The following is a 20,236-nucleotide window of genomic DNA, read 5'->3' on the forward strand; positions in this document are numbered from 1 at the left end:
AGACAGCTAAGAGTGAGATTTTGCCTCCCTTTCCTCTCCCCCACTCTTTATGGCAGGGAAAGGAAGTGAAACTACACATACAAAGGAAAACAAACTATCTCTGATCTTCTACTCTGGCAGAAGTAGAGCATAACAGTTCCCTTGAACACTTATGTCTTCTAATAACTTCTTTCCTAATCTTTTTTTTCTGGATATCTAGGTTCTAAAGCCCAACAGCTTTTACAAGGTCTCCAAGCCACTGATGAAAGTCAGCAACTGCAGGCAGTGATTGAGATGTGCCAGCTGTTGGTCATGGGAAATGAAGAAACTTTAGGAGGATTTCCAGTCAAGAGTGTTGTACCAGCTTTGGTAAAGATTAAATCTCATATTTCTATTGGAAGATATATTTCACTCAATAACTTGCTTAAATAAAATATTCTTGCTTTACATTATACATCTTATATATTATATATATATGCATGTGTATCTATTGTATATCTCATTATTTGACTTTGAGGGCATGTTTTGCTGAATTTTGATAGTCTTATTAATTCTTTAATAGTTCAAGAATAGATTGTGGCTCTTTTGAAACTTTTACCAAAATTTAAAGTCCTGATTCCAAAAGCTACGATACTTATTTATGCCCTTTGTTTATGTTGATATCTAGATACTTTTTACTAAACTAACAATACTTTTTTTTAAAAAAAACAGATAACACTGCTGCAGATGGAGCACAACTTTGACATTGTAAGTGATTTGTAATGTTCAAGAAATTTTTTGAAATAGAAAAATGTATCATCTGAACTTTAAAACAAATGTCAATGTGTTTAATAGATGAACCATGCGTGTCGGGCCTTAACATATATGATGGAAGCACTTCCCAGATCATCTGCTGTAGTGGTAGATGCAATTCCCGTCTTCTTGGAAAAGGTAAAATGAAATCAAAACAGTGTTAAATTAAACTGAGGGGATTTTATCTTTTGTTTTAACTTTAGGATATACCATTAGTATAATGACTTCTTTTCATAGCTTACAAGATAATACATAATGCATAAGAAGCTTTTAAAAACAGGTTTACTCTTAGTGCTTTTCAGTAAGGATGTGAACAATCTGATCCACTGAGAATTTTTTATCTGGTGTTGCAAAAATACTATGTAATTATACCAACTAGCCTTAAATTAGCTAGCTTGATTACAGCTAGCAGTGCAGCTGCATTAGTATATGTGTCTTAGTACAGGCTAACTGTCCAAGTGTTAATGAAGATTATTGTTTTTACAAACTGGTTTAGAAATCAATCTACAAGCTTTCTGGTTTTCTTGTAGCTGCAAGTTATTCAGTGCATTGATGTGGCAGAGCAGGCGCTTACAGCCCTGGAGATGTTATCACGCAGGCATAGTAAAGCCATTCTGCAAGCAGTAAGTAAAAAAGAAAGTACTTTTACCTCTACCAGTTCTACATCTTGGTGATCTTTGAAGATGAAATAAGAAATCAAGTTTCTGTGACTTTAGCAGTACTGAGAATGAAAATCTTTGTTGATTTTATTATAGGGTGGGTTGGCAGACTGTTTGCTGTATTTGGAATTCTTCAGTATAAATGCACAGAGGAATGCACTAGCTATTGCTGCCAACTGCTGCCAGAGCATAACACCTGATGAGTTTCACTTTGTGGCAGACTCTTTGCCACTGCTTACACAAAGGTTAACCCATCAGGTAAGAAGCTATTATAAAATGGAAAGTTTTAATTTTTACCTGAAAGTAGCATAAAGTTGCCTCCAGATATCTAGTTCTTTACTGTGTATTATTTGCCTTTGCTATGTTGATAACTGTCTTAAAAGTTTCTGTACTGTCAAGTTGTGATATTCTAACATGCATACAGACCTTCTGTTTTTTGTAAATGTGCTGTAAGGATTCATGACACCACTATTAATTTTGCAAAATGAGATAAATAAGGTATTTCAACTTAGAGCATGAATAATGATATTGCCCATTACTAAGAGGAAATCCAATAGCATTACTGTTCTTTTTTTTCTTAACAAATGAGTTGTAAGGTTCCCTCCCACTTCAAACCCAGAAAAACTTCAGTTTCAATTTTTGTGGGTTTCTTCTGATTTTACTTTTTCGGGAGGGCTTACAACTTTTTAAAAAGAAAGTTCCTACTCTTGCCCAGTAGTTTGATGAATCCTAAATCATGGGACACCGAAGATCTGCTTATCCTGCAATGCTCATAAATGAGGACTCACAATGACTATAGCACCAAAAGAGATTTGAACATACTGCTTGGTTGGCAGATACCTGTTAAAAAAGTGAAAAAGAAATTTTTTTGTTCCTTAATAAATGCAACTAAATGGAAGCTTCCAGGTAATGTTTTTATGTATTCTTGTGATATTCTTAATTTTGCCAACATATTCTTGCTGAGAGACTACTTGAATCTTTGAGGCAGCTTCACAGAAGTCAAATGTCAGATTTAGGTGCTGCTTTGGAAACAGGAAGCACTGTTCTCAGCAGTAGTAGGGCCAAGTACTGACTCCTGCTCTCTGAAGAGAAGCGCAGTCCACAAAAGCAAGATCTCAAGAAATTTTGAAGTGGAATTCTTCTGGCAAAAAAAATCTCGAGTTAGTTCTTAACAGAATAGTTGAGGTGGGAAGGGATGTCTCAGTTAAGTCCTAACACCCTACTTAAGCAAGATCAAATGGAGCAGATTACCCAGGACCATATCCAGCTGATGTGGGGGAAAAAAAACAAAAACAAAAACCCACAAACAAACAAAAAACCCACAAAACCAACTCCACAGGTGGAGATTTAGCCTCTCCGGGCAACCTCTTCCAGTGTTCAACCACGCGTACAGTAAAAGTGTTTTATTATGTCCTGATGAACTTTTTGAGTGTTTCAATGAACTTTTAACTAGAGCTATTTTTAGAGCAATCTTTAATATCGTGGTGTCTTTGGATTTGTTGTCTTGGCTGCACTGCATGATATAAAAATCAGGCTTCATGTAGTCTGTAAAACAGTGACCTTCACTCCTGCTTATCTATATCTCCTGTTGCTTTGGCTTTGTAGCTCTCTTCCCTTTTGTTTCCTCCTTGTAGAATCCAAAAAGGATGTTATAGACCCATTTATTCATCTCTAAAGGTCCCTAAAGGTATTTGTGTTGTAAGTGTGAGGTGTTTCCCAAGGAATATGCCATATCAGGAGGTCAGTTTAGACTGTATCAATGAATTTATAATTCAAAGCTGTAATATTCTGTAAAATGTTATTTGACTGGTCTCTTTGGAGAAATTTTATGAATGCCTCAAAATGACAGGATAATGTGATGCAAGTTAAAATATTTTAATTCAAACAAATACTTAAATTTTTTTATAATAGGACAAAAAGTCTGTTGAAAGCACTTGTCTCTGTTTTGCACGGCTAGTGGACAACTTCCAGCATGAGGAGGTAAGGGTATGGTGTTTTAGGGCATGGATTTTTGTTTCCTTCTTCCTTCCCTTAGTTTCTCCTAAGGACTTACTTTTCAAAGTCAGACTAACGGTTTTAATTTTGCTGTTTCCTCCTGAAGAACTTGCTCCAGCAGGTTGCTTCCAAGGACTTGTTAACAAATATCCAGCAACTCTTGGTAGTGACGCCTCCTATCCTGAGCTCAGGAATGTTCATCATGGTGGTGCGCATGTTTTCGTTAATGTGCTCCAATTGTCCTACACTTGCAGTCCAGCTTATGAAGCAAAGTGAGTTCTTGCTCTTTCATATTCTTAGGGACCTATCTAAGTTAATGCCTACAGTCAATATGGAACTCTGTGCGCTTGATTATCCAAATATTGTGTTCTCTTACATTTTTCTCTCTTACTATGCTTCCCCTGGGGTACAAAGTTCAGTTAATCTTGTTGACAAGTATTTTTTTCCTGAGGGTTTTCCTCCCCTTTCCTGTCTCTAGCTGTTGTCACTGGAGTGCTTGCCTAATTTTGAGTCTGTATTAGCTGCACAAATTACTCATTTCAACACAAGTTGAATAATTCTTTTCGTAGTCTTTATGTGGGGGAAATGCGATTTAAGGGTTTTTTCCAAGGGAAAACATTTAAGAAAAGTAATTACTATGTAGCTGTGACTACTTAGTTTTCATTTGTTTTCTTTTCTTTGTCTCATAAATTTTGACTTGTCACTTCAACTGCCCTGTATGTTCCCCTGTTTTCTTCTGTGCCTTGTATATTGAGTGATATTTCCTCCCTAGATGTCCCTTAAAGGAAGGAAAAAAACAAAACCAAGAAAACCCACAAGCCCCAGACCTGAGAATAAACACATTGCTTAGAACGTTCTAAGGGATGGCTTTTGTCTCACTGTCTCTTTGCTTAGGGCAGTGACGATCTCTTCTGCGTAGTGTCTAACACAAAATGGAGTCCATATTCTGATATAGACAATCTCATAAATAATCATTTTTATAGATATTGCAGAAACGCTTCACTTCCTGCTTTGTGGAGCCTCAAATGGGAGTTGTCAAGAACAAATTGACCTTGTTCCACGAAGTCCTCAAGAACTTTATGAGCTTACTTCTCTTATCTGGTAAGTTACGCAGCCTTAGGTTTTGGGTCTGGTTGGTATAAAATCTGTAACTTCTCTAAAATGATGGCAAACTGTTTTCAGCTTAGATGGACTTTATTGTATACTTCTAGTAAAATACTGTTTTAATGTTCTTTACAGTGAACTGATGCCTTGCCTGCCAAAAGAGGGAATCTTTGCTGTTGATACTATGTTAAAGAAAGGAAATGCACAAAATACAGATGGTGCAATATGGCAATGGAGAGATGACAGGGGTCTCTGGCATCCCTATAACAGGATTGATAGTCGAATAATAGAGGTAATAATTCCACACGTTTGTATGGTGATGTTTTTTAAATATGCATGTGGTTGTATATAGGGAATTAAGTGCTTTCTGTATGGTTGTGAAAATATCAGCCTTGTTCTTTCCGAGTAAGAAACACATGAGTTTCCTCAAACCTCCTGCTCTAATATTGCACTATGTTGGTATTCAGTAATGGGTGAACATCACTGTTCTTACTGTATTTCTGTCAGTCATTTTTTTTCCTGCTGTGTTGCCCCTCTCACTACCTTTCATATAGCTTCCCATTTGTTAGGGATTTCTTAACTTTAAAATCTTCCTTGTTTTTAGGCAGCTCATCAGGTTGGTGAGGATGAGATAAGCCTGTCTACACTTGGGCGTGTCTATACTATTGATTTCAACTCTATGCAGCAAATAAATGAGGATACTGGAACAGCACGTGCCATTCAGCGAAAACCAAACCCTTTAGCCAACACAAACACTAGTAAGTATGGCTTAGGAGACACCTGGTGTCTCTAGCTATGGCTGAATTATACTGGGTTATACAACAGTTTGCTACTTAGCTGATACATTTCTTGTGGTTTCTGTGGAACATCAAACTATTCTGATTTACATGAATGAAGACAGATTTACAACAAAACTCAAACTGTTGAAATGTATTCTTTTTAACATGTAAACTCTTTTCCTGGGAACTGAAAACACATTAAATTGGGGGTGGGGGGAGCTGGGAGTGTTCCTGGCTTGGGATTTTCTGAGACAAGAGTTGTTCATACAGCTCTTCTATTTAACGAAGACTGTTGGAGGACTCCTTACTGTTGTACAGAAATACATAAGAAAACTGAAGAAAAAAAATTCGACTTCTTGAAAGAGGAGGATTTGTACCTACATTCTTGCCATCAGTTTGACTTCTGGTTCTTAAATTATACCTTTTCAATTCAAAAGCTGAACTAATTCAGCTTTAAAAAAGGAAAGTAATCATCAGAGCAGAGATGCAAAGAACTATGCAGTGATTTGTTGCATAATTTCTCTCAGGTGGACATTCAGAATTGAAGAAGGATGATGCTCGAGCACAACTAATGAAAGAGGACCCAGAACTGGCAAAATCCTTTATCAAAACATTGTTTGGTGTTCTTTATGAAGTATATAGTTCTTCAGCTGGACCTGCTGTTAGACACAAGTGCCTTAGAGCAATTCTTAGGATAATTTATTTTGCTGATGCTGAACTTCTGAAAGATGTGCTGAAAAACCATGCTGTTTCAAGGTGGGTTTGTTAACTGTTGTGAATGAAACTAATTTTGAGCTTACAGCTCAAACTTGTGATTACTCTTTTTGAATCATATTTTCAGGGGAAAATTGTACTTTTAAATCCTCATGTATTCATCTTCCAAAAGCTGAGGCTGTCAGCTCTTCAGGAATTTTTTGCATCTTAAATTTTGCAGTAGGTGGCAACTCTAGGCGTTCTTGTTAGAAATGTAGATTAGCTGTATGGCTCTGTGTACTAGTAATGTCTAATATTACCTCTTGCTGTTTTCTTGAACTTTCCTGAGGGCAAGATGACTTTTAAGGTAATACAGTATGAACAATAACAGACTCTCATGGCATTCAACTGCTAAGTTCTAATCACGAAACCTCTCCTGCATGATATACCACAAAGTTAGGGATCTAGATAAAAGGATGCAATTGGAAAATAAACTGACTAGTTTTTCAAAGGCAATACAAAGTTTCACAACAGCATGTTCCTTAAGGGAAGAAAACTGTCTCTTTTCCTTTATGCCACATGTTAAAACTTGGTAAAAGTGATATATGTAGGAAGAGGGCTTTTTGAGTCCTTTTATTTATAGCTTTTACAAAAGCACAAGGAAACTTGTTTGCTGTCAGACTCCAGTACTGTATGTAAGATGAACTGGCTTGGTTTTATTATTATTTTTTTAAAAAAGACAAAAAATGAAAAGACAAACCTAATTCTAATAAATTATCTATTTTAGTCATATTGCCTCTATGCTGTCAAGTCAAGACCTTAAGATAGTAGTTGGAGCCCTGCAGATGGCAGAGATTTTAATGCAAAAGTTACCTGACATTTTTAGCGTTTACTTCAGAAGAGAAGGTAAATCAAGCTTGCTTTTTTTTTTTTTCCCTCTTCAGCTCCTTTTTTAGTATTTTAAAAGTGTGTGTGTGTGGAGAATCCATATCCTTTACCCCCCACTCCATCCCCTGCAAGCTGTAAAAAGTTGATATTGTCCTTGAATAATAAAGGCAAATCCATGCAAGCTATTGTCATATGACTGGGGAGGAGCTGACCAAGACTTTGGAGGAGACAAGCTTGTTTTTTCTGAATCTGAAACAAGTTTGTACAGGCTTACTAGATGCTAGTGAACTTATACTTAGGCTAAAGATGGCTTGCTGAAATTACATTGGTAGTCTTACTGGACAAAACTGATGAATCTTTGGCCAGGAACTCTTTGTTATAATCTACTGGGGATTTTGGGGTTTCTGTAGCTACTGTTCTTGTGGCTGTTGTGTTTGTGGTTTTTTATTTTTTTTAAACTATGCAGGTTAACTTTTTCAAGAAAAGGCTGAACTGCTTTTAAGACTTAGTATTCATGGGTGGGGTGAGCCAGTGCTGCCATAGTCAAAACAGAGGTTCTAATAACAGACCTCTACCTTTTCAAACACCTTTGCCCCACTGCTAAAACCCCCCTGCAACCCAACCAAGCCACCAAACAGATTTCTTCTCTTGCAAAGGGGTGATGCACCAAGTGAAAAACTTAGCGGAGTCTGAGGCGTTGCTAACAAGCCCACCCAAAGTATGCACTAATGGATCAGGAACGCTGGGTACCACTACAACAATAAGTACTGGGACAGCCACTGCTGCCAGTAATGCAGCTGCTGATTTGGGCTCTCCCAGCTTACAGCACAGCCGTGAGGATTCTTTGGATCTGAGCCCACAGGGGTAAGTGTACTATTCGTTGTGAACAAACAGTCTGTGGGGTTTTGTTTGTGGGTTTTTTTTGTTTCTTTTTTTTTGTTTGTTTGGTTGGGGTTTTTTGGTGGTTTGTTGTTTGTTTGTTTGTTTGGTTTTTTTTAAAAAAAAGGCTTGACTGACATGGACTGCTACTGTATCATCTGCATTTTGCTGTGATGTTTTCCTTGAAGTAACTAAAATGGAGTGGTGTTGAAGTTATCAATGGGTAGTTTTGGTTGATTTTTATATTAAGTGTTTAAAAAAACAAGCAAACAAAAAAAAAAAACCACACCACAAAACAAAACTAGTGACCTGATTGTTATGATGTAACAACATGATATGAAACAACCCATGCTGTTTGGGAGAGGCTGGAGAATGCCAAGAGCAACAGCTGTAGTCATGTGACTCTTGAGGACAGAGTGATTCTTTCAGAGAAATTATAGCTATGGTGCATGGTTCCTTCCTGCTGGAGACTGGAGGAAAGAAAAAGAAATTATCCTTAAGTTTTGTTGGAATGCAACCATTTTGAACACTTGTAGAATTAATATCTCTTGTAGGAATAAATCATTTTAGTGTTACACGGTTTGCCTTTATTTTAAAGGTGAAATGTTTGTCACATTAAGACAAACATTATTGGCATAATAAGGAAACTCGCCTTAAACCGGAGCTGAAATATGTGAACTTAGGAAGTGTAGGGCTTGGTGAGTAGAAACTCTGTAAATTGTTGAAAAAGTGCTTTCTGGGCTTTAATAGAGGCAGCAGGTCAAATATATACCAGTGTCTTCTGGTGTTTATTCAGTAGAGATTTGTGGATTATTTTTATTTCTTTTTAGTATATTCAAATATATGAATAACCAGATGGTTACACAAACAAAAACATGAAAATTATGAGAAACTGTTATTTGGTGGCACTTCTGGCTGTATTTGGCTGCCTATAGTAGAAAGGTGCCAGCAAGCAAAACCCCTTCTTTCTGGATGAAGTAGTTACTTTGTCCTTCCAATGAAAATAGAGTTGAGGCCCCTTCTCCCAGAGCTCATTCTTCGCTTGTTCCCTCCTTGTTACGGAATGGAACCTTTTTTAATTCTTGAGGAAATAGCTGACACATGCATCTTAAACTGAGGGATGGGTATGCTTATGAATATGTGGATGGATGGAAACACATTACGTTACTTTTAAATTTGGACAGACGACTGAGTGATGTTCTAAAGAGAAAAAGACTGCCAAAACGAGGGCCAAGGAGACCAAAATACTCCCCTCCAAGAGATGATGACAAAGTAGACAATCAAGGTAAATAATTCTTCGAATGTGATACTTTATCTCCTTTTAAATTTGAAAGTAAGCTTATAGGCTGTCAAAAGTGCTAGCTGTAATAAACCTGTTGATCTCTTAATTTTGTCTCTTTGCTTCTTCCAGCTAAAAGCCCTACAACTACTCAATCTCCTAAATCTTCCTTCTTGGCAAGTTTAAATCCTAAAACATGGGGAAGATTAAGCACACAGTCCAACAGTAATAATATTGAACCAACACGAACAGCAGGAGTAAGTGGTCTTGCAAGGGCTGCTTCCAAGGACACCATTTCCAATAACAGGTACACACACAAAAAATCAAAATATGTTTAGTATGGTGTTGAGTTTGAGGTGCAGCTACTTTCTTATGATAAGCCATCAGGTGATTAAGTGGCACCTATCAAAGAAGTTTGAGCTTAACCACTGTTAAAGTAACTGGTCAAGAAATTAAGGTAGAGAAAATAACCTCTTAACAGTTCAAAGTAGCATACTGGGGAAAGATTGGGAAAAATTGTGCAAGAAGTAATCTGTAGAGAATAGACCTTTACTGTGTTGGAGTAAGAGGGGAAGGGTTTTTATCTGTGGCTGCTGGGGAAAATGATACTCTGTCTGTGTTTACTTGTAATATTGGAGTATGCAAATGCTAGGTGTGGCTGAATGTCTTTTGTGTGCTTCTTTACAGAGAAAAAATTAAGGGCTGGATTAAGGAGCAAGCCCATAAATTTGTAGAACGTTATTTTAGTTCTGAAAACATGGATGGAAGCAATCCTGCACTAAATGTATTACAGAGACTTTGCACTGCAACTGAACAACTCAACCTCCAGGTTAGAAATGGCAAATTTACTTGGAGTGGGGGTGGGAACGGAAGCAGTAGAAGTATTTAGGAGGAAAACTGACCATTTTAGACAGTATGGCCAATATTTTAGGCATAGTTTTTGTTATCTTAAATGATGATACAGTGTTTCTTAACTTTCAGTGGTTTGCTTGGTATTTTTTTTATTAGAATTAGTATGTAAGCTCTGATACATATAATTTATGATAAATGACTAGTATTAACAAGGGTATTTGTGACTCCTAGCAATGTGTCGCTTACATAGCATTTTATTTCAAATTTTAAAATTCTACAAGTGTTCGGGATTGACTTTATACCTAAAGAACAACACAGTTTGTAATAAGAACTTTGGGGTTGGGGGGGGTGAGGGAAGGACAAGAGGGAAGTAGCATTTTGTTGAAAAGATGGAAGAAATACAGATTGAGCTGAATCTACTAGCATCTCAAGAACTTGAGCCTTGCTTCTCAAGACAGTTGTGATCCTTGATAGATGATCTAAACCTGTAACTTTTAAAGTGGTTGAACAGCTGAGTTACATTCTGCGCTTTGATCTAAGCAATAAGTAAAATATGAAACTTTCCCTCCTCCTCTCTCCCACGCAGATGTCATATAAAATATATACCAATCTGAGTGTTTTGTTTTTTGTTTGTTTTTTTTTTCTAAAAACCACTTCTGTTTGGAGCTCATCTTTACGTTGCGTGAGACAGAAATGCAACCTTGCATTTCTCTTAAAATGGGGAAAATGTAGATATTGCCTCTTGAATAGGGCATGTCTCCTCTTGGAGATGTCTCCTCTTGAATAGAGAAATTGCTTATCCTCAGATTATTTGCCCTGTCACTGCTTGTATTGAGTTGCTATATGCTCCAGACTTTCCCCTTTTTTCCCCTCCCTGTAGAGCTGTTCCATGCAGTAGGAGGAAAAATAGTATTTCTTAAGCCCTTAGTACCTGTGTAGTAAAATACTACCTTCATATTTTTCAGGTGGATGGTGGAACAGAGTGCCTTGTAGAAATCCGTAGCATTGTCTCGGAGTCTGATGTCTCCTCATTTGAAATCCAGCATAGTGGGTTTGTTAAACAACTGCTGCTTTATTTGACATCTAAAAGTGAGAAAGATGCTGTAAGCAGGGATATCAGATTGAAAAGATTTCTTCATGTATTTTTTTCTTCTCCAGTAAGTGTTCTTGTTTATTGTTTGGTCATTCTTAGTTGTTTTTCTCTCAAATTGTATTTATCTGACCATCTGAGAGGTTCAGCAATGGCCTTGGCTTAAAGATGGAGTACAGAAGGAATGTTTTATTTCTACCTAAGCTGTGTAACACTGCAACTTTGACATGGTTCTATGTATTTACAGGTCATAAATTTTTTCAAATACCCTGTAATTACAGAAAATTCCACACAACAGTGGAAAAAAATTCCAAAATGGCCAATTGTCTGAGTCTTGACAACTTAAAAGTTGCTCCTGACTTTTAAGAAGTTGATATGGAAAGAGTTGGGATAGTAATCTTATCCCTTGTTCTCTTTAGTCCTAAATACTGCAAGAAACCAGATTGTCCTGTTTTTAAAGGAAGAAATCTGAAGTGTAAGAGAGGAAGGTAGATAACTACAGCCTTCATGAAGGTTACTGCTCATGGTGAAGGGTGAATGCTTAAAATCTGTAGGGCTAGTCAGTTTAAACCAGGAGACAAAAGTCTGTTCTTTGAAACAGGCCTTTCATAAACTTGTTATGTGTCATCTAGTCATCCTGATACTGTTGCTACTTTAAGTGAGAGCAGTGATTCTTAACTTTTGGTGCCTTTTTTTTTTTTAAACAACTTGTCATAGAAGTTGTTTAAGATGGATTAATTTCAAGGTTAATTAATCTAAAAGACTGTAATATATTTCAGCTTCCTGGAGAAGAACCCCTTGGACGATTAGAGCCATTAGAAAATGCACCTTTGTTGGCATTAGTCCATAAAATGAACAATTGCCTCAGTCAGATGGAACAGTTTCCTGTCAAAGTGCATGACTTCCCTAGTGGAAATGGAACAGGGAGCAGGTAAGGATTAATGCTCAGGTAACAGTTTTGTTGGAGAATTTTGTGTTCCAAAACTTGTTTCAACACTAAAAGTTTCAAGAGGTAATGGAAACTTCTGGCCCTATTAAAGACAAAAGCAATTACACAGTTGGCGTGTTTATTCAGTGGAAGATTGAATATTTGACCAAATGTTTGCTTGCCATTTTGAAACTTCTCTTACTTAGATTGGGGGTGGATGTGTGATTTTAAATGCTATCTCTAAATGTAAGCTTTAAAAATTCAGATGTTTTCCTTGTTCCCATGTAACAAACACTGGAAAGAAAGAATATGTTTATTGCTGAGACACTGATGTTTTTTAGTGAAGTAATTAAACTGCTGAGAGTTTGTATTACAGCGCTAAACATTGTTATTCAGATAGGTTCTGTTCTCTGGGATGATAATGGATTGGGTTATAACTGTTGGCTGTCAACACAGTTTAAAATAACTGTAGAACTGCCCTGTGTCTTAAGTTGGATTCCACATTTAATCTATCTTGTTATTTGTGTTTTAAGTAACAAATTTGACTGAAGACCTATTTCTAGAATGTATTTTCCATACTTTCTTTAATAAATCAACACTATTTTTCATTCAGTGTATAGCAGTTAGTAAGTATTTCAGTATAAGTTGCATATAAGTGTTGAAAGTATTTTGTGGTGCTGGCTAAAAGCTTGTGATTGTGTAGAAATTTCTTGTGACTGTAGAAATTGGGAGGGGAGGAGCACTGAAAATGAACTTTTGAAAACTGTTCTTTAAAGTTTGAAAAGTTGAAATCTTCTGTCTCTCATGTAATAAGATAGTGTGACTTTTTTTTGTCACCAATTTTGTCACAACATCCATTGTAGTAGATGAATTAGAGCCTCACACTATAGCACTAATCTGACTTACATCAAAATTCAGTACTTGTTTTTTGTGAAACTGTTAAAATCCATGGGAATGAAGGCAATACACAGATTTCTAATACTTGAAGGAATTAATTGTCTTGATACTGGCTTTTGCAAATAGTAGGTGCTCTGTAGTCTTACAACACTTCCTAATATGCACTATTTCTGTAAAAAGTGGGATAACTACAAAAGTTATAAAGCTGCTAACCATAGAAGCAAAATTCTGCTATACTTTGTGATAGAAGATTAAACATGGGAAGTCAGACTACTGCAGCATTGTTTGACTGCTAGTCTTACTGTGGGTTATGTCAATGAGGATTTTGAGGGATTAAGATTTGGTAGTTTTTCACTAGCACCTGGAAATTGAAGCAACCCGAGATAAGAGGTTTGCATATAAAAACGGCTAGCTTGGGTATTGATAGCTTGGTGAGATGGAACATGCATTATAAACTATACTTGGCAAGAAAAAAGAGGAGCTTTCAGGTTGTCTCTTTAGGTTCTTATTAAAAAACATGAATGGATACTTGCGTTTTCCACCTCTGATTCTGATCCTTACTGCACTCCAGGTAAACACAGCTCTGAATCTCACATGGCATCAGTTGACCACTGAACAACTTCAGACCTCAGTGGTGGTCAGTATAGGCCATATTGCAGTCAAACTTGAGACTGGATTTTTCTTAATCCATGTAGCTTCCACTGGAAATCAGATTTTATCCAACTTGGATTCTGATGTTCTTGTAGAATAAAAGTTTTAATCTGTTTATCCAAATCTTAATAGCTTATTTTTAGAGAAGTAGGCTGAGAAATAATACTTTGAACAAGTGAATTCATAAATGCATGTATAAGCTTATTTTTATGCATTTTTAAATACAATTATGGTTATTAGATTCTTTGTGTAGCAACTTTTTTCACAAATTATTTTGAGTTTTTCTCTTAACAGAGGATCCCAAGCTTTAAAATTCTTCAATACACATCAATTAAAATGCCAACTGCAAAGACATCCAGACTGTGCTAATGTGAAACAGTGGAAAGGTGGACCTGTGAAGATTGATCCTTTGGCTTTGGTACAAGCCATTGAAAGATACCTTGTAGTTAGAGGTATATATATATATATATATGTATGTATTACGCAGTCACATGTGTTTTGCTTCTTGGGATGGTGACCACTGTCAGTAGTGTAGAGACTGTTTAAAAAAAACAACCAACCAAACAAAACAAAACAACAACAACAAAAACAAACAAACAAACAAAACCCCCAAAACCTGTGAGGATTATACTGAAGACAAATGGGAGGTACCTATCAATGTATCTTGCTCACAGAGGAGGAGACTAAGGCTGCAGAGAATCTTCTCTGTTCAGGGACTAACTTCTTCCTGTTTTAAATAGTTCAGTCTAAATACTAACAGAAGTATAATCTAGTTGACTGTCAGATTGGCTGTAACTTGGCATTTTTGATGCCAGATGTTGGTACCGAAACTTTGTTTTAACACGTCGGAACCTTACTTTTTTTTAACTGATATCTTTTGGAACTCTTTTAAACAGTGGAGTTTATAAAAGTCAGAGTACAAAAGCATTGCTGCATTTCGTGTAAAAACAAATGAGGATGTCTTTCTATTCTCTTGCCTCAGGCTATGGAAGAGTTAGAGAAGATGATGAGGATAGTGATGATGATGGGTCAGATGAAGAAATAGATGAATCTTTGGTAAGCTTTTGCTCTGGGGGTAATGGGAGGGAACAGTGAGGGGAGAGGCTTAAAGAAAAGCTAGCAACAAGTTTGCTAACTTGTGTGGCTTTGTTTGGTTTTTCCAGGCTGCTCAATTCTTAAATTCAGGGAATGTGAGACATAGACTGCAGTTTTACATTGGAGATCACTTGCTGCCATACAATATGACTGTGTATCAAGCAGTTAGGCAGTACAGTTTGCAAGCTGAGGAGGAGAGGGAGTCTACAGATGATGAAAGCAACCCATTAGGAAGAGCTGGGATTTGGACAAAAACGCATACCATTTGGTAAGTTGGCTAGAGAAATCGGACAACTTCTCCAGTTTCCTAGATTTATATACATAAAGAAAATTGGAATATAGCATTCTTCTCTGCCCCCCAATTGTGAAGCTTTGAATTTCCTGATATGCTTGAGATACTTAAATCTTAGTCAGAATTTATTGTTAGCTACTGAAATTCTTCCTACCTCATGAGCGAATCTGATGAACAAGAAATGGGGAATCTTAAATGACACTTGCTAGATGGAGGAAAATAGTTCTTAGTGTTAGGTAACTAACCACAAACAATAGAGAATGTGTCTGCAGTCTACAAATAATGAGCAGTATTGACCTATGACTGTGCTAAAGATTTTAACATTCAGTAGTGTCTTTTTCTTTCTAATATTTGTTATGGAAAAGCAAAAAAAACCCCAAAACCACAAACCCACAACACTTGTTTTTTGTCTATACCTTCTTCTTCTCTTCTTCCACTTCATGGAGTCAGAGGGTCCCCATTTTTCCTCCCCCATGACATACTTGGCTTCTGAGGGCCTAGCTTCAAAGGCTGGATCATATCCAAATGCATTGTTCTTGTCTTTCTGTTTTTAACTATCATTCAAGTAAAATTCTGGTAATCAAACAACTAACACTTTTATAACTGCTTTTGTTTCCATGTAAGTTAGTATTTCACAAACATGTTTTTAACTTTTAATTACTTTTTAGGTACAAACCTGTGCGAGAGGATGAAGATGGTAATAAGGACTGTGTTGGTGGTAAAAGAGGAAGAGCACAAACTGCTCCCACAAAAACCTCCCCTAGAAATTCTAAAAAGCATGATGAATTGTGGCATGGTGAGTATGTTGCCTTGCTAATATGTTAGATTTGTGAAATATCTGAAAGGATGGGGAGGAAGAGTGTTTAGAGACACCACAGGGTTTCTTTTAAAGCAAGTGTAGTATAAGAAAAGTAAGCATATATTAATGTGTGTATTAAAACTAAAAATAAGGTACTCACTGAATTGTTTAACTAAACCGTTGTAGTTAAGTGAATACCATAACTAATACTACCTAGGCTCCTAATAATTGCATCTTGGGAAGACTTCTAATTGGTTTGTTTTAATGACATATTCTTTTTTTCCTGCTAGATGGTGTATGCCCATCGGTATTAAATCCTCTAGAAGCTTACCTCATACCTGCTCCACCTGAAAACATAACATTTGAAGATCCCTCATTAGATGTTATTCTTCTTTTGAGAGTTTTACATGCTATCAGTCGATACTGGTATTACTTGTATGATGTGAGTAGAGCACTTGTTAAATCACTTTCATAATTGATACAGACAACTTGGTGCTGAAACAACTTAAAATAGCCTTCTTCCCCTGTCCGCTGCCACCCCCCATCAAGACAGAATAATGCAAATATTATCTTCCCCTACCCATTTCCCTAACTTCTGGTAAGATGAAGGCTATAAATTCTTATAGTCAATCATATTTCCTCTATAGTGTGTTAAACACATTTTCCATGCTTTTTCCTTCCTTAAGTTCAAAGGGCAACATTATTTCCGAAGAAAAAATGAATAGTGAAAATCTGCTCGGTCTTTCTTTCATGGCTTAGGCTCTGTATGACTAAAGTGACAATGAAAGCTTTTTTCTTCTGATGATAAGCAAATTAGAAGCATAAAAAGACCTCTTAACAAAGGCTTGGTTTCTTCCAGCATTTCTTTAACTAGAAGTATGTTGTTTTTATTTAACACAGAATGCAGTCTGCAAGGAGATAATTCCAACCTCAGAGTTTATCAACAGTAAACTGACAGCGAAAGCAAACAGGCAGCTTCAGGATCCTTTGGTAATTATGACAGGAAACATACCAACTTGGCTGACAGAACTTGGGAAAACATGGTATGAGTGACTTACCCTATTGTATTTCTAATTGGAGTTCTGTAGGCCTTGTGGCTGTGCAGCACAGGTGCATCATATGTTACAAGGCTTCTGAAAGTGCTGGGGGAGAGTAAAATACAGGCACGGAAGTCTTACTAAGTTACATAGTGACACTTGGATGAACGTTTAATAGTTCATAACTTAAATGTTGCATGGTTTAAACTAAATATGGAGGGATAGACTAACTGCAGAGTTTGGACCACTTCTTACAGGAGTTTCTGAGCAATTTGAAGTTTTCTCATCGAAATAATAGTACTTGATTATTCAGGTCATTTTTTCCTCCTGTTAAACTGCTTAATGGCATTTTTGTCATACCACTGCATTTACCTTCGTATCTTGATATAGAGTATAGGCTGTAAAACTTGTGCTTGAAAGAACGAGAAATCAGAGTTGACATTCTTGGATTTTTCAAGCATGTTAATTGAAGGAACATTGGTGACAATTGACTGGAAATTGTCTCTAGACAAAATACTCTAGAGAAACTACTTGGTTTTTCATTTTTAAAATAAGAACTCTAAATTTCTTCCAAATTATGAATATGAATGTATATTCTTATACAAACATCTGTAGCAGTATTTGTTCCGTAAAACTGCCTTTTCACTTAAATGTCAGTGGAGGACTACACTGTTAACGTACACATGCCTTCAAGAATAGTAGAACGGATAAATTAAAATAAGAAGTTTCTCCGGTAGTCTTTCACAGTTAATTTAAAGTGGTTTTTTTTGAAAATGGTGGGAGGTAGAATGCTGGTGCTCCTGTAGGCAGGTTCTTATTCCCCACTCCTTGCCAAATAGGGGAGCTTGAGCCACCTTCTTAAAATCTTTGATCTAAGTTAGATTTACTAATTGTCAAACAGGTGTGAACAAGCAAAAGGATATTTATTTTCTGATACAAGCTTTGCATAGCCAAGGCATTCCAATATTTTGAGTTATTTTTATGGAAGAGTTAGAAGTCTGACATTTTTTGTCGTTCATTCTTATGTTAAATTCCATCTTTAGACTCTTGCTCGTAAGCATTGTAACTAAAACTGAAGTGTGTTCTGGAAGGCTTCCTTTGGAGGCTGCTTTCACCACAGTGTTTATAATAAAGCACTGATTTCAGACATATTACATTTCTATTGTGCTTTAAACTAAACTAAGTCATAGATGTTAGTTGGAACCCAGCTAACTAATCCCATGCTCTTTACAGCCCATTTTTCTTTCCATTTGATACCCGTCAAATGCTGTTCTATGTAACTGCTTTTGATCGTGATCGAGCCATGCAAAGACTACTGGATACTAATCCAGAAATCAATCAATCAGATTCTCAGGATAGCAGAGTGGCACCGCGACTGGACAGAAAAAAAGTAGGTATATCTTGTTTAAAAATGGAACGAATGATCTGTTTATTTTTATATTGTCTTTAAGAATATCATTGTGAACGAGATTTATTTGTAAAACTTCAGGCTTTGGTGCTATACCAATGCAGGGGGGGGTTGTTTTTATTCATTTCAAAGCCCCTGAGTAGAAAGCACAGTGTCTTCCAGGTGTGTGCCACCAGGTGGCAGAAGGGGCACGAGTGTGCTGCACTGCTCTCACTGCAGGCTTGGTGTTGAATTGGAGTCTTTATGTAATTTCTGAAACTAAACTCCAACAATGAACTTTAAGTTTTAGGTTACATTAGTGACATTTCCATATAGTAGCTTGTAAACCTCTGTTTTGCTTTATGTAGAATTTCAGAATAATGCAAGCAACAGGATTTAGACCCTTAAGTGTTACCTGAATAAGCAAAATCATCCTTCTTGCATTATGGGAGAGTATTAAACCTCCTGTCACAACATAGTAAAACTAATCTGTGACTGTTTTAAATTGAGGGAGTCTTGGGTGTCTGCCTTGAGTCTGGAGAGATGTTATCTTAAACTAAGATCTACTGTATAGTATAGATCTGCTATATGATCTTGAATACCTCTGGGGGAAAAAAGACAAGTGACATGAGAAGCTAGTTCAACTAGAATATAGCTTCCAACATGTAGGAATCTCAGTCCTGTTGTGTTTGGGTTTTTTTTTGTTGTTGTTGGGTGTTTGGTTTTGGTTTGTTTTTTTTTTTTGAAACCTGCCACTTTCCCTACTAGAGAATCCGCAAGGGCAGGGTATAAGATTATTGCTTTAGGTTGCTGGATTTTGGCATCTTTATTCTGTGTTTTCTTCTCCTTGTATTAGTTTGAGGAATGTTAACATCACATGACAATGCTTCTCTGACAGATTCTTGGCAAGAGTAGTACCTATTAGTTATACTAATACAAATGTAAGGCATTGGTTTTTCATTTTATATTGAACGCTTTAGTTTTCATATAGAAGCAAGAATTATTTTATCAAAGTATAAGCTTACCATCTGTTGAACTGTGGAACTGTTAGCATGGGGTGGGAAAAACTTGCATAACTAACTTTTTTCCTGTTGTAACTGCCTTGGGAGCTGGGACTTACAGACATAATTTCACTACTTAAAACTTCTCTAATGTGTAGCGCACTGTGAACAGAGATGAGCTGTTGAAACAGGCAGAATCTGTGATGCAGGATCTAGGCAGTTCAAGAGCCATGTTGGAAATCCAGTATGAGAATGAAGTAAGTAATATCAATGCAGTCTAATTTAATCCCTTTTTACTGAAAGCTACGACCTCCATAGTATGACTTGGTCAGACTCTTGGTGCTTCCCATTGCTGATGCCACAAAATTTTATGTATTAATTATCCCTAATCCACTTGGTTGTGATTTTTAGTTGCTGGGAGAAACTCTTTCTGATCTACTAGATTTCATAATCAGTTTTACTCTGCAGAGTACATTTTTTTTTTCTAACTCTAAGCAAACAGCTGTGTGCGTTTCTTCTATAATATGATCATTAGGTGGTTAATACTTCTATTACACTATTATTCCCTCTGTCTTTCCAGGCTCAGTCGTACTGTAAATGTTGGCGTAGTTAGGTTCTCTAGATGCATTTTGCAATGCAGTCTTCTTTATAGCCAATAATATACTATATTTCTCAGACTAAGTAAAGATTTTGATGTTCAGACTGACCTGATGGACTCATTTATGTATTTATCTCATTTCCCCCTCCTCTCCCTGCACCCTCCCTCCGCATGAAGGTTGGCACAGGCCTGGGCCCCACGCTAGAGTTCTATGCACTTGTATCTCAGGAGCTACAGAGAGCAGACTTAGGCCTTTGGAGGGGAGAAGAAGTGACTTTAGCCAATCCAAAAGGTAAATGTTTTACTGCCTAAACTATCAATATTGATCTAATATTGAATTGATTCTAAGTTGACATTAATTACATGAATGGCTTTGAAAGAGCCCTTCAGTTTGTGGTCAGATAATATACCTCATGATAGCGTGTGATTGTCTTTGTGGGTTCTTTTTAAATTTTATAAGAAACTTTAGGCTACAGTTATCTGATAGCTGCTTTTAAACTTGTGTCTGGAATGAACCTAGCAGTGTGTGTATTGAACTTCTGTTTTCTTTCTTCCTCAACAG

At 36.7% G+C, this 20,236-nt stretch overlaps 1 protein-coding gene across 8 annotated transcripts in view; it reads left to right on the plus strand.

Moving 5' to 3' along the window:
• Window positions 1–20,236, plus strand: part of TRIP12 (thyroid hormone receptor interactor 12) — an 81,913-nt gene that overhangs the window by 49,483 nt on the left and 12,194 nt on the right. For 6 of the 8 annotated variants that reach the window (XM_068406840.1, XM_068406846.1, XM_068406845.1 and 3 more), the window contains 27 exons: window positions 200–348; window positions 691–726; window positions 814–909; window positions 1,302–1,394; window positions 1,527–1,688; window positions 3,342–3,410; window positions 3,532–3,697; window positions 4,409–4,526; window positions 4,665–4,821; window positions 5,134–5,287; window positions 5,836–6,064; window positions 6,789–6,907; window positions 7,546–7,753; window positions 8,953–9,053; window positions 9,180–9,354; window positions 9,735–9,876; window positions 10,865–11,056; window positions 11,769–11,920; window positions 13,745–13,917; window positions 14,448–14,521; window positions 14,629–14,828; window positions 15,521–15,648; window positions 15,942–16,093; window positions 16,552–16,694; window positions 17,922–18,078; window positions 19,235–19,333; window positions 19,852–19,966. In XM_068406840.1, coding sequence (XP_068262941.1) covers window positions 200–348; window positions 691–726; window positions 814–909; window positions 1,302–1,394; window positions 1,527–1,688; window positions 3,342–3,410; window positions 3,532–3,697; window positions 4,409–4,526; window positions 4,665–4,821; window positions 5,134–5,287; window positions 5,836–6,064; window positions 6,789–6,907; window positions 7,546–7,753; window positions 8,953–9,053; window positions 9,180–9,354; window positions 9,735–9,876; window positions 10,865–11,056; window positions 11,769–11,920; window positions 13,745–13,917; window positions 14,448–14,521; window positions 14,629–14,828; window positions 15,521–15,648; window positions 15,942–16,093; window positions 16,552–16,694; window positions 17,922–18,078; window positions 19,235–19,333; window positions 19,852–19,966 — 3,759 coding nt within the window. The remainder of the gene's footprint in view (window positions 1–199; window positions 349–690; window positions 727–813; window positions 910–1,301; window positions 1,395–1,526; window positions 1,689–3,341; window positions 3,411–3,531; window positions 3,698–4,408; window positions 4,527–4,664; window positions 4,822–5,133; window positions 5,288–5,835; window positions 6,065–6,788; window positions 6,908–7,545; window positions 7,754–8,952; window positions 9,054–9,179; window positions 9,355–9,734; window positions 9,877–10,864; window positions 11,057–11,768; window positions 11,921–13,744; window positions 13,918–14,447; window positions 14,522–14,628; window positions 14,829–15,520; window positions 15,649–15,941; window positions 16,094–16,551; window positions 16,695–17,921; window positions 18,079–19,234; window positions 19,334–19,851; window positions 19,967–20,236) is intronic. The other 2 variants (XM_068406844.1, XM_068406849.1) reach the window with 1 other exon arrangement.

The sequence above is a fragment of the Nyctibius grandis genome, chromosome 8 (assembly GCF_013368605.1).
Source record: "Nyctibius grandis isolate bNycGra1 chromosome 8, bNycGra1.pri, whole genome shotgun sequence".
In the NCBI taxonomy this organism is placed as follows: Eukaryota; Metazoa; Chordata; class Aves; order Nyctibiiformes; family Nyctibiidae; genus Nyctibius; species Nyctibius grandis.